The 15,011-nt window shown below is 26.1% G+C and overlaps 1 protein-coding gene across 1 annotated transcript; it reads right to left on the bottom strand.

The window, feature by feature from the left end:
- Window position 1: 1 nt before the first annotated feature.
- On the bottom strand, window positions 2–12,447 carry LOC145829150 (protein furry homolog-like). The gene is made up of 10 exons (XM_082936877.1): window positions 12,435–12,447; window positions 11,171–11,320; window positions 10,566–10,668; window positions 8,876–9,076; window positions 7,117–7,281; window positions 6,562–6,727; window positions 5,836–5,925; window positions 5,503–5,639; window positions 3,778–3,899; window positions 2–224 (listed from the first exon to the last, which is right to left on the bottom strand). The coding sequence occupies exons 2-10, from the start codon at window positions 11,224–11,226 to the stop codon at window positions 2–4; spliced, it is 1,263 nt and encodes a 420-aa protein (XP_082793003.1). The 5' UTR covers window positions 11,227–11,320; window positions 12,435–12,447.
- Window positions 12,448–15,011: the final 2,564 nt, after the last annotated feature.

Below are 15,011 nucleotides of genomic sequence, written 5' to 3'. Positions count from 1 at the left end.
TTTAGTTAAAATGAATTTTATGTAAGTCGCAATTAAAATTTACTTTAGTTAAAATGAATTTTATGTAAGTCGCAATTATGTCTTCTCTTCTATCTGGGAAATCAATGATAAATTGTTGCAGAGATTTCAACGATAAATGTCTGATTTCACTATCCACATGTGCGGTCATTCGAGATAGCAAGTCGAATATATCAGGTAATTCTAAACCTCCATACGGTATTAATCTGAATAATAAAAACAAAAGTAATAATAGTAAATAAAAAAATACATGGTCGGATGTTTAGAGGTTTGTTTTTGATAAAGTGAAAATTTAATTCACCAGTTAATTTAAAGCCGTAACTGGTATTAATCCAAATACAATGTTTTATCCTATATATTTGTTACTTATAAACTGTTACCATAAAATGGGTTGCTACCGTGATATTAAGTTAAAAATGAATAAAATATAATTCTCTTTCTTTCTTTTTCAAAATTTTCTTAAAAGTTTCTTAAAACGAAATTAAATTTAAGAACATCCACTTTTTTGCTAATGGTTAAGTTTTAACTTTAAAAAACAGAAACAATCACATAACAGTTAGTCAGTAAAAACACTTAAAGTCGGTTAAATTATGACTTATTGTACTTTTATGAATGTTTACAAACAATCAAAGTGAATAAACAAAGCCACCCATTTACAGTTTATTCATTTTGATTTGACGGGAAAGTAGTAATTTTAGTTTTTTTTTATATGTCTGTTATTAATTACATTGTATATATCAGACAAAACTATTTTTTTTAACAAATGAACTGTGATTAATGTTGTATAAATGAAATATTAAAATGTCAATGTAATAGAATCTATAATCCCATATAGCAGTTGTGTTTTGAAGTAGTTGCTAACTTTTCAATTAAATTTCATTAGTAAAACAATACTCACTATTGTAATAAAAAAACGTTAAACTAGCAAACAGAATATTTTTGACGTCATCAATAAATATTTAAAAACACTCAGGATATATATAAGCATTTACGATTTATTTCTATTTCAAAAATAACTGTAGCTTGGGGCCTAGCTACGTGTAAAAAGTTGTTTTGTAGAATCGTACCTAGCTACGCTGCAAAAAGTCGCGTGCTAAACAATTCTGAGGTCGAAAGGGTTCTACCTATGGTATCGTCATGACTACAAAAACACTGGAGCTTCGCAGAAACGCATCTAGCTACGTGGCAAAAAAGTTGAGAGTTTCAAGCCTCAGGTCAAAGGGGTTCTACTAAGTGGTACCTGTATAAATTGCACGAGTGCACAAAATTGCTCGAAGGGTCACTTTTGCACGAGCAGACAATTTTGCACGGGTTAATTTTTTTTTAATTTGTTTTTTAATTATAGTATTATTGTTTTTTTACTATCACTGTTACCCCTATCCCTCGGTCGGTAGCGCTTTTTTTATTAAATTCTTTTTTATTTGTATTTTTTATTCCCGTGCAAAGAAGTAACTCGTGCAAAATTTACTTCCTGCCAATTTAGACCCGTTCCCCTACCAAGAGTATCGTCATGATTACAAAAACGGTGCAGCTTTGCAGAATCGCATCTAGCTACGTGGCAAAGGGCTGCAAGTATTTAAGCCCCAGGTTAAAGAGGTCCTACCAAGGCAATCGTCATGAACAGAAACAGAATCGTATCTAGCTAAGTACAAAAAACACTGCAGAGTCGCAACTAGCTACGTGCAAAAAGCTGCAAGTATTTAAGCCCCAGATTAAAGGGGTCCTACCAAGGCAATCGTAATGAACAGAGACAGAATCGTATCTAGCTAAGTACAAAAAACACTGCAGAGTCGCAACTAGCTACGTGCAAAAAGTTGCGAGTTGTCAAGCCTCAGGTCAAAGGGGTTCTACCTAGGGTATCGTCATGACTGCTCCGAAGAGGGAGAGTTTCATCATCGACTTTCAAACTCGCAACATGTTGTACATTGCTGTACGGTAGTTAATCTGGTGAAGTTGCTATATATACGCGTCGGTTTGTGCTGAAGCGAGCGTTTGTGATTGACGTCATAATTCGCTTGAGCAGTTTTAGTGAGCGCGCGAAAATTCGAGAGAGCTTCTTTTGAAACGAGAGAGATTGGTTCGTTTCACGTTTTTGGTAATATTATTCTGCATATTGAGCTAATCAGACAACGTTTATGTACTAAACGTTGTTTAATTTTAGTTTGATATTTAAATGTTTTTTTATTGTAATAAGACTTTGTCTATATACTAAAAGTTTCGTGTTTTGGTAACATTTAACATATATTTATCATGTTTTCATGATGTAAAGATATATTTTAAAATGTTTATATGTCTAAAACTAGTGTTTATAAATATGAACTATGTTTTAATTTAAACGTTGTATATAATATTTAAATATAATCAAGATAAACGCTAAAACTATTCAAACAACTATTTGCAAAAAACACTTTGTTGTAAGCCATAAGTTAATAGTTTATTCCTTTTTTTGTAGAAAGTTTAAATTAGCCATCATTTTTCAAATAAATTGTTATTATAAAAAAAAATAATTCATTAGAATATTTAAATAACTAATTTAACTAATTGCAGTTCATGTTTAAAAAAACATTTTTTAATTGATAAGCTTTCATTCTTATTGTCATATTTACCTGGTATTTATTGTTTCTGTTTTAAGTTTTCATTTTAGGTGTTTTTTTAACAATGTTTAGGTGCAATTCTTATGCAAGATAGACTTAAACAATTTACAAAGTAAAAATTAGCATATTTTGTCAACTTTATAACTAAAAATTGTGCTTAAAAATTCAAATGTTTAAACTCAAATAAAGACAATCAGTAAACTAAAGGTAATTTACTGAGCAATACTTATAATATTTGTATTAAGTTTTAATAAGTTTGTTGCTTTAAAGCTTAAATTTGTATATTTAAAACTTTATAGTTATATTACTGCTTACAGTTTTTTTAATTTCTATATTTGTAAAAATATATAAAAATATCAAACACTATATTAAAGTTTTAACTTGATTTGAGACGTTTTATATGATGTCAATTTACTCAAACTTCATTTAAAACATTATCTAAAATGATAAAATTAAGATAATACAAAACTTTATAGAATTTATAAAGTAAAAGGTTAAAAATTTCTTGAAACTTGACTTTTTTTTGTTGCTACAGAAATTCTTAAGTGTATTTTCAAATAAATTATTCATAGTTCATCTTAAGTATAATTTTGAATGGCAGTTCAATGTTATTGTAATTTAAATTAAAACTGTCTTGTCTTCCATTACTCTAATTTATAACTTTTATTTAAACTTTATCTTAAATCATTTTAATTTAGTTTTTAATCTTATGTATTTTGCACAAGTATAAAATTCAAAGCTTTTAAAAAATGTGCTTATTACTACTATATTTTTTTGTATTCGTATTTATAGCTGTTTGCTTTTCGGAAACTATAGTTTTTAAATAATATAAAAATATTAGCTTATTGATTAAACAAGTTACCTGATATAATTAAATACTCACAATATTGATTCAACAAAAAAATATTATAGAAATACCTAGGTATAGATGCAATACAAGTTCTAAATAGTTCAATTTTACTTTTATTTTCCAAATTAGCAGTAAGTTATATTAATGTTAACAATCAAAATATCAATAAACTAATAAAAGTATAAAATTACCTAGGAATAGATGCAATACATGTTCTGAATAGTTCTATTTTACTTTTATTTTCCAAATTAGCAGTAAGTTGTATTAATGTTAACAATCTAAATACCAAGAAATTAATAAAAGTATAAAAATTACCTAGGAATAGATGCAATACATGTTCTGAATAGTTCTATTTTACTCTTATTTTCCATGTTTACTATATCCAGGCCTCTTTGACTCGAGTTTGTCGAATTTGTCATCAGCATTCGTTCTCCGACCTGCAAACGTCACATTAATTTAACATTTAGTTTTTATCTGTTTGTAACCATTAAGCTTGGTTTCTTTACGTATAAAATATTTTGACGGTTTTAATAGTTACTTAAATATTTTTGTAAACTTTGAATTAATTTGTAAACTTAAGTAAAGTTATTAATCATTTTAAATTACTATCATTATAAAAAAAAAAATGAAAAATGTTTTAAGCATTATTCTAGAATCGAAGATTGTGAGCTAGTTTAGTAATATAAATGTCCGGAAACTTTAATTTCCTTTTTACTTTACTTCTATCTCGCACCCACTAAATATTGTCACGTTTACTAAAATTAGTATTGTTTTTGTGAAGGTTTTCAAAATATAAAAAGCAAAAGAATGAATTAAAATCTTAACCGTAACTTTTAAAGATACTTCATTTTTGAATAAATAAAAACAACAAATGATAAGATATGGGTTGGAAAAATATTGCATATAATGTATGAAATTTTAAACAAATGAGACTTTTGTACTGTTTACACTGTAAATCTTTAAATCGCTATAACTTACTTAGTTCTATTAAAAAAAATCAAAATAATTATGATGTCGATGCCTGGACTTAAAACTTCTTGAAGACAACTTCTATTTGGTATTAACAAAAAAAATCAAGTTCAATGAAAAATACAAAACTTGTTACTTACAGCCTGGCACACCATATGAAGTTTGCTAACATAGTTTTCTTCTTATTCGAGCAAAACATAGAAAAGTTCAGAAGCTTCTGTGAGGTTTTATTTAAAAACGACTCTTACTTGGGCTGTTTAAAGCTTGTAACAGGAGGTCTTATGATTTCTTAACGCTTAATAGTGTAAGAAACTCTTAGTTGAATAAAAACAACAATAACTCGTAGAATAGTATACCAGTGGTCTTCAAGGTGTACACTGGTGCACATGAAACTTTTTTTGGGGTGCACGAGACTACAAAAAAATACATAGAGTTAGATTAAGTATGGAGTTAATAACTAATAAAGTATTTAAAGAATACTGAAGTGGGGATTTTGTAATAATTGCAGTTAAGTGTTCAATTAATAAGTATGTAAGACAAAGCCATATAACTAAAATAACAATGTGAAAATTAGGTAAAACAAATAAGGAGGTCAATTAAAAAGAGGATCAAATATTAAGTTTCAGCTTCAGTTGTTAAATGGTTTGCATGTAAATACAAACTGAGTTATGACTTTTAAGCAGAAATGCACTAATAAAAGTGTTTACGTAGTCCCACCACTAGCGGCGCTTATTAAAATTAGATCTTGGGCTGCACAGATTCTATTTTTTGCAGCTTGGTGTACATAGAGTTTAACTAGCTTGACGACCACTGATATTGAATAATATTATAATTACTAACTTGACTATCCAAAGCCTGCAGAACCAAGCCAAGAGCTTTTTGAACGGGTTTATAGAACTGTAAAACTCCCATAAAAATACATAAACAATACAAATAACAATAACAACATATACCTGACTATCTAGTGCTTGTAACACAAGATCTAATGCCTTCTAAACTGGTTTATAAATTTGTAATACACCCACAAATATACAGAAATAATTTAATTAACATTATATAAACAACATATACCTGACTATCAAGAGCCTGTAGTACTAAATCCAATGCCTTCTGAACAGGTTTGTAAAATTGTAAAACCCCCATGCTTCTCGCTTCATCTTCTGTTAGCTGGTTGTTGATGAAAGTCTTCTTGTGTCGAAGTGTGTTGCCTGTATAATATAATGAACTTAAAATACTTGTAGAAAATACATCGTTATCTTTTTTAAAACGTTTTTACCTAATGGCATAATTGATATCATATTCGTCATTATTTTATTATTTATTATATTATTTTTACGTATAGTTGATATAGTACTCGGCAGAGAAGGAGAATATTTATGTTTAGTACTTGTATAAATTAATTACCCGACGGCATAGTTGAAATTGTACTAGGCATAGGTGGAGCTCCTTCTTTTTGTTGTAACCCATCTGTTATTACCAAGAATGCTCTCAGACCTGTTAAATATAAAGGTATAACTATAAGTATATGTATATAACTTATTGCTAAAACTCGAATTTTAAAATTCATTTAAAAGCCCTTCAAGTGGGCTCTGTGAAAGCTGATGTAGTTTAAGTGATTACATTATTTTCTATATATATAAAATAGCTCTAATTTAACTTGACGAGCACTATTGACCTAAACTAAAAAAAAAACTAATAGTATATATGTATAGATAGAAAAAATCTACAGACTTGTACTTGGATTTAGGACTCTCCATATCGTTTGGAGTGATATGAGTTAAAACAATATATAAAAAAAGATTACACATTTAAACTTAAAATGATCACCAATATTAATAATTTCTGAACGTAACACGAAACTTTTAGGAATTTTTAGGCCAATTAGTAGCAAGTAAACAAAAAACAAGGTTATATATATATATATATATATAATTTATTCAAATGGCGATTTTAAAAATTCTGGAACATATGTTTCACAAAGCTTTAATTTTTCATAAAGCTTTGATCATCAGCCAGTTAAATTCAAAATACAAAGCACTGTACTAAACAAAGATACAAAAGTTATGCAAAAAAACAAATATATATATATATTTATATATATATATATATATATATGTTACAATTAATTACCAATATTAATTCTTTCAGGGTGTAATGTCAACGATTTAGGACTCTTCATGACATTAGGAGTGTTGTTTATCGGCATCAAATCAAATATGATGTCTCGCATAGCAAAATCGAGTTTCTCCTGAGATATGAAGTGAATTATCTTCACATAGATACTCAGAGGGGTGTCCTGTTAATAATATTAATTAAAAGTTTAGTTTTCCGTGTAATTTCATGATTTAGATATTAGTAAATTATTTCATACAATTAATAAAAAGTAAAGTACATTTACGTTGATTGATAAAGGTTCTTCTTGTAAGAAAAATAAAATAAAAGTTGATTAAAAATATAGTATTAACATAAGTCTAATTTACGGTTTTTCAAAAATTAATAATTTAACATAGATTAAAAAACTAAAAACAAAAAGTATAACAGTTTTTAGGTTTTTTAAAGTACAATTAGTAATTTTAAACCTTTAAATTGATTTTCTGCAAACAACAATAAAAAATAAATAGTAAGAACTATATACATTTTAAGCTACTTTTAATCAAAATTAGTAATAACGTTTTAAACACTTACCTTAGGAATGATATTTCTGCTACCGACAGGAAACAGTATTTTAATTATGGAGTGAAGTTTGGATTGAGTTTGAATGTTTCCCTCACACCTTATTCTTATCGTGTAAGTCCACAACAATCTGTATAAAGATTCCAACGCTACCCTTGATATTTGCTGGTCTCTATGCTGTAAAAATATAGATATTAACTTAATTTTAGAGTATATACATATATATGCAAATAGATATAGTTAACATAAATCTGCATAAAGATTCATATCTGCTATTGTTGATATTTGTGTCCCTAGGCTGTAAGTATATATCTGTTTAATTTAAATAGTGTTCTAAACGATACAAAAAAAGGTTTTTTGTAAATTATAGATTTTTTGTATCTAACTAAAATTTTACATGTAAAAGTTGTTAAAAGTTCTATTTTTTTCGTGATTTTCGTTCGAACTTCCAGTTTTTTTGCTAAAATTGACGAATTCAATGAATTTTAGGTTTTTTGCAACCAGTGTAAAAAAAAAAAATCGAACTATGTAAGTATAAGTTTAAATATATTTTGTTAAAAATGTTTTTTATGCAGGTAATGTAATCATGCTAAAATATAAAACATTTAAACTTAGTTTAAAAAAGTAATCATACACACAATCATTTGAAATCAAAAAAGTATTTAATTAAACTCATCTAATTTCTTTATTTCAAAGCAGGAACAACCTACACAGAAAATTTGTATTTTGATGACAAAAAGTAAAATAAAAAAGTTTTTTTCATGTTAAACTTTAAAACTCAAACTTTTTTACGTATACTATAATTATTTACAATATAACAGTAAGTTTAAATGTATAATGATTTCAATGACAAAACTATTAGAGTTTTATTGACTAAAAACTTAAATTATATTTTAAAGCAAATACTAACATAAAAAATGCAAACAAATTAAATAAAAATTTTATAGTTTGATTCAAAACTTAACTGTTTAAACTTAACTGTCATGTCAATTTTACGAGCAACGCATTGAAATTTAATTAAAAATCAAGTTTCTGTGAGAAAATCTTTAAAAAAATTATAATCAACCCTATTAGAACATTTTTCAAAACAATCAAAAAGTTTGATTTTAAAATTAAAAAGAAATTAAAACAAAGTTGAATTATTAGATTGATGTTTTTGCTAAAACTGAAGGCTAACTAAGATTTACAAAAACAGTATTTGCAAAACTATACTTTAGTACTAACTGGTTATTTTTGGTATACATTTTCATCTAAACTCTTAAGTACTAATCTACACAAAAGTATGTACTAATTAAAATCACCAAAGAAAGAAGATGATGACTTTATGAACAAAACTTCAAGGGCATAGGGAGGTTTAAAAACACTTTTTTCACAATTTGATCTTATTTTATATAGCTATTACTAAGCTACAAAATGCTATTTACAGATCAAAAAAATCCAAAATAACTTTTGAGATATAACTGGTCAAAGTTGGAGGCAGCAATAGATTCCTTATGGGAGGCGCAAACTAAAACAGCAATAAAAGACTATTTTAATAAAAATCTATCTTCTCCTACGTTTTTTGAGAAAACTACCTCAAACTTTCAGGAGTTTTTTTTGTCTAATTTTTTCATAAAATTTTTGTTTTTAATTTTTTTTAAATTTTCCGTCAGAGTTTTCTATATATTGCAAGGAACATTTCCTAAAAAATTGAGTTAGTTATCTCAAAAAACGTAGGAGAAGATAGATTTTTTAAAAAATGTGTATAAACAACTCAACATTGAAATCTTACCTTCAAATAACTGAGACAGTTATCCAGGAACATGTGCCAATTATTCAGGAAGAACTGCTTCTGACTGATGCACAGCAAGCAAGTTATCAGCGGGTAGATGGCGTGGTAGTTCTTTTTACGCTTGGCTAACTCCAACGTGCTAGGGTACAACGTGTCCACGAATTCTCGTAGTATTGGAACGTTCACTTCAGTTTTTACTGCCTGGAAGTAAAAGTTATATTATAATATTATTTATTTTAATGTGTCCACGAATTTACGAAGTATTGGGACATTAACTTCAGTTTTGACTGCCTGGAAATATTATTAATATATTATATATTTTAATGTGTCCACAAGTTCGCAATATTTGGACATTTATTTCAGTTTTTACTGCCTGGAAAAGATAATTAAAATATTATTTAGTTAAAGGTGTCAACAAATTCACGAAGTAATGGGACATTTACTTCAGTTTTTACTGCCTGGAAATATTGTTTGTATATTAATATTTGATATTTTAATATGTCCACGAATTTACGCAATATTGGTACATTCACTTCAGTTTTTACTGCCTGTAATGCGTTATTAACAATCAGTATTTAAATGCATTCATGACTGAAACATGTATAACCTAAAATAAGCAATAAGAGTTTGAGTAGAGTATTATTAAAGTAAAACTAGAACTATAAGTAGAAATAAAGTGTTTTAATGCAATTCTTTGTATTTATTCTTTGAAAGTAATAGATCTATTCATAGCTTTTACCTAAACTAAACAAAAAGGTGCACTTTTTAATAGTTTTTATTGACAGAAAATTTTACCTTTTCATGACATAAAGTAAAAGTAACTGATAGCCAGTTTTGAAAAAAAAATCATTTTATGGTTTATAAATTTTTAAAAACAATACACTCATAAAAAATTATTTAAATCTTAGTGGTATAACAATTCAATCATACTTCCAAATTTCGATTTTAAAGTTATTTATTTTTACAATTCGTTGTAATCCAGTTTCTTTTTTTTTTTATTTAAATATTCAAGTTCACTTTTCTTAAAATTAAAATCCATTCTTTTGTTCAAGCAAACATAAGTTATTATGACGTAACTATGGTATGAATTTCATAGTAAACAATTTATGACAGCGCACAAGTGATATAATGCATTTGTTTTTAAATAAAAAAAATGTTTTAAACACTTTCGCTTAATAAGAATGAACATATTTATCTGGAATGTTTCATTTATAAACTTTTGTTCACTGGATATAAATTTAAAGTTAATAAAAAGGTCATAATTGTTATTTTTGTTTTCAAATTTTACTAACATACTGTTTACAGCAAAGTAGCATTAATCAAATGATTGTTTTAAATTAATATACTTCAAAAACACTTTTTTTTTATTAGTTTCAACAATTTTGATACAACACCGATTTGAAAATAATCAACCAATCAACAATTATATGTTGTATCATGTTTTACAAGAAAGTAAGTTGCTTGCTATACTATATATTTACAACATTATTAATTTAATTAACTTACAGCAGCCACAGGAACTACAACATTATTAATATTATATGTTTTCAATTCAGGATTGAAGAGCAAAAACATTATATGTTTTGGTTGTAACAAAACGAATCAAGAGCTCTCAACTACTGGAGGAGAAATAATGAATTTAAAATAATAATTATTATTGTTAATTACATTATGAATATAATCAACTAACTGCAGCTACAGGAACTAGTATTTCCACGAACAAAGCAGCAATTCCGTGTTTCAATTCTTTATCCTTCACTTCCAAGAAATAATCCGCCAGTTCTCTCAGAAATCTGTAAAAATTAAATGATTGATGAAATGTGTGCAGAGATTTATTGTTGAAAAACTGATAATGCTTCAATAATTAAAAAAAAATAATATAATACAGATATAGATTTTAAAGATGTCAGTTGTTAAAAGTATTTCATGTTTAGTTATACCTGAGTTTAATCAATTTTTTTAAACTGGGTACTTTTTAACCCTGATAAACTTAAACAGGTGCTATATAATCTGACTATACTCTAATTTTTATAAAAAAAAAAACTCAAAAAACTTTCAAGTTTCTCAACAAGGCACGTATTAACCCTAAAAAATTAAACAAGTACTAAAAATATCAGTTATATTTTATATTTAATATTATCACCCTGAAACAACTTTCAAATTCTTCAACTGAGTACATTATATATATATATATATATATATTATTTAAAATATTGAAAATCTAAAAACTTTCAAATGCTTCAACAGAGTACATTTTATTTTAATATATATTATTTAATATATATTTATTAAAACCTGAAACAAGATTCAAATTCTTCAACGGGGTACATCTTAACCCTGATAAACTTCATTCCAATAATCAAATGCAACAATTGCTTGTTGTTATCTTCGTTTCTCCTCACTTCTTGCAGTTCGCTCACGAATTTGTCACGGACCGCGTCGAATCTGTAATGAGTATGCATTGAATCTTATGAATTTATATCTTGTTTTCTTTTATTTCTGTTTATTATGACGTCATCATTCTACTTGCTTGCAGACGACGCATTTGAAAGTACTTTAAGCAATAGTAATTAATTTTAATTTCATTATTAAAAATTTTAGGTTTTTCCAGTTTTTTTTTCAAAATTTCTCAAATTCCAGGTTTTTCCAGGTTATTTTAGCCTAAGTTGTCAAATTCCAGGTTTCCAGGTAAAGTGGCAACCCTGTTTAAGCATTAGTAATTAGTATGAAATAAAAAATTTGTTGGTTTTTTAACTATTATAGACTTTTTTTTATCTAATACAAAATTAATGAAAAACATCTTTTTTTAGTGGTTTGAGCCTGTGAAAGTTTTGAAACTTGGTTTGCTAACAGTAAATAGGAATTTTCTATTATTTAGTCACAGCGAGAAGAGTTTAGTTTTGTTACTGTTTTATTATGATTATTAAAGGAGGGTGCATAATAAAATTTAAAATAAATGTACTAATTGATATTTTGCCAAAAGTTAGGACCGAAAAAAAAAGTTTGGAAGTAGTGAGTCTTACAGTAAAGTTTTAGGAATAATTAAACAAAAAAAACATGAATATTTTTCTGACAATTTCAGCATACAACTCTGGTATTATATGTGACTGTCAGGAGTGACTTAAAAATAATAAACAAAAATAATCAATATTTTTAACAGATATTACCAAAACAACTTTATGCATAAAGGTATCTAACTATACGAAGATCAGGAATAATAAATTCAATAACTAATAACAAATCGCAACCAACTTTGTAAAACTAATCACCCCAACAATTTTAGCATAGAAATTTGATAGAATGTGACCATTAGGAGTAACTTGATTATCTACACAAACAAGTATAAACCAAAACAAACTTTGTAACAGATATTATTCCAACAATTTCTGCGTACAGATTACTAGTAGTATGTGGATCAGGACATATTTATTAGTAGATAATAAAATACAAACATACTTTGCAACACTAATTATCCCGACAATTTGATCTCAAAATTCTGATATAATGTGCGAATTTGGAGCAACTTAAAGTTTACATAAATGATGTGGGTAAAACTTACTTTGTAACAGATATGATCCCCACAATTTCTGCGTACAGATCTGATATAATATGAAAATCTGGAGTTACCGAATATTATAACAAAAATATATTATGCTATAATTAATTCATATAACTTACTTTGTAACAGATATAATTCCGACAATTTCTGCGTACAGATCGCTTATAATGTGCGAATCTGGGGTAACTGAAGCGTGACTGACGAAGTGCTTGAACGTCAAATTTAACACTCTACCGATTTTGTCGCCACCCAGCGGAAAGATTTTCAGCTGAGGCAATATTTTGATGAGCGTCAAACACATGACTATCTTTACTGCAGTCTGAAAATAAATATATATGTTTGATTTTTTAAAATATGTATTATATATTTATTTATTGGTTATATAATTGTACATACTTTTATCAGTGACAAACACATAACTATTTTCATAGCAGTCTGAAAATTAATATATATGGTTGATTTTATAATTTGTTTTTAATTATGGTCTTTTTTGTACGTAGAAACTTATATTTATTTTATATTTATTTTATATGTTCATGTTAAGTTATATCATTTTGTTTTTTTACTGAGACTCTTGAGTAGCTCCACTGCAGTCTGTATAGATTATAGATGAAAAAAAGAAAAATAGGTAAATTATTTAACAATAGGTAGGTCTTGGCATTTTTTAAATAAAAAAAAATGATTTACTTGATGTTCATATTTTAAAATTAGGATCTGTTTATTCTACAACAACTACTAATTTCTTCGATTATAGATTGCTTATACGAATATTGATTATTTGTTATATTTTGATAATAAAAAAGTTATTAAATTTACATTTCAAGAGACTAACTTTTTAATTTAAATAAAAACACCTTGGGGTGAAATTAAGTACTTAGTGGGTGGTTCACTTCATACTTTTGAGTAATTTTGTTGAAATTAAAATAAAAAGTAAGTGTTATTTTAAGTTGAGTTTAATAGAAACAACTTATGAGAGTTCTGTTTGAAAAAAAAGTATAAGCTCTATGAAAATTAGGTTATAATTTTGTATATAATTGATTAAGATGTACACCAAAGTAATTAAGTTTCTCAAGTTCGTTATACCAAAGTTAAGGTTTGTTAAAATTTATTTTTTTAGAACACCATACTTAGTTTTCAAATTGTGGTAAAAATATATTTTAAATTTACGATTTAGACACAATAGTTTCAAACTTTATACTATTTTAAAACTATAAAACAATGTATTGAATGAAACCAATTTTTATAATTTATAACATTTAAAATAATTCAATTTTTTTTTTAAATACACAAATATAATGCAAATATAGTGAATAAAAGAGTAAAACTTAAACTTAAGTTAAACAAAAGAGTTTAAAACTTATAACTATTTAAACATTTTAGTTTAAAAACACTGTACTGAATCAGTCCAACTTTTATAATTTAGATTATTTTGAAAAACTCAAACTTCTAATGTTATTTGTTACTAAATTATTGTAAGCTTAAGGAGTAAATAAAATAAAAAGTTTGTTAAAAATCTAGCAACCTGTCGAGTGGAAACTCCATCGTTTATTGAAGTTGCACTTTTTGCATTACTTTTTCCACTGTAAAAAATATTTACATTTCTTTGTAATAAAGCTTTGAAGGTTCAAGTATAATGAATTATCACAATAATTCAATGATGATTTTGTAAATACAGGGTTGTTATGGGTTTTATAAATAAGAATAAGGTTTTTCAAACTTCTTTCAGATTTTAAAAATACTTTTTTTTTTGCATACTCACACTGTAAAGTAAAATTCAAGGTAAAACTGTCTTAAATAGTATAAAAATATTGAAAAAACTATAACATTTCTTTGAAATTGCTTTATAATAAAGACTTTTTTTTTATTATACCAAAAAATAAAAATTATATGATAGATTTTTCGTAACTTATAAGAGTTTCATTTTTTAAAATAACAATTTTATGAAATCCCAGGATTTTTCACAGCTTCACAAATTCCAGGTTTTAAGATTAAGATTTCTAATTAAGATTTACAACTACGATTCAAGTAATATAAAAACTCAATGATGGTTTTCTAAATACTAGTATTTAAGTTAATACCAATTATAAAATGCAGTAGTTTAGAAAAGTAATGATCTTGAAACTATTTTGTAATAAAAAAAACTGAAAACCAGTTAACATTGATCTAAAAAATTCATGCAGTTTTCAAAACGTTACTATGATACATTTTCACAAAATTATTGTTTAATTATTTATTATTTTACTTTAGTAAACAATTTTTTAGACTGTCATTAAAAAGAAAAAATAAACTTTATGCATAAGCAAAGATATGTAACAAAACAAACAAAGACCATTTATTTCAAAAAATTTTTTAAATCTGAAAACAAATAGCTTATTAAAAACTTGATAATTTACTTTCGTCTAAAAATGTAAAGTTTGAACTAAATATAATAAACTTCTACAAAAGTACAAGCAATTTAACATTAAGCTATATTAAAATACTTTTTACAAATCTAAATTAACTTGAAAATGTTGTTGCAAGTTTGTTAACAATAATTTTATTGTTAAATAAATTCACATTTTTTATAAATATATAAAT

The sequence above is a fragment of the Thalia democratica genome, chromosome 2 (assembly GCF_965202585.1).
Source record: "Thalia democratica chromosome 2, ktThaDemo2.hap1.1, whole genome shotgun sequence".
NCBI classification, from domain to species: Eukaryota; Metazoa; Chordata; class Thaliacea; order Salpida; family Salpidae; genus Thalia; species Thalia democratica.
The sequence above is the reverse complement of the archived record's forward strand: the minus strand, read 5'-3'. Positions and strand labels throughout refer to the sequence as shown.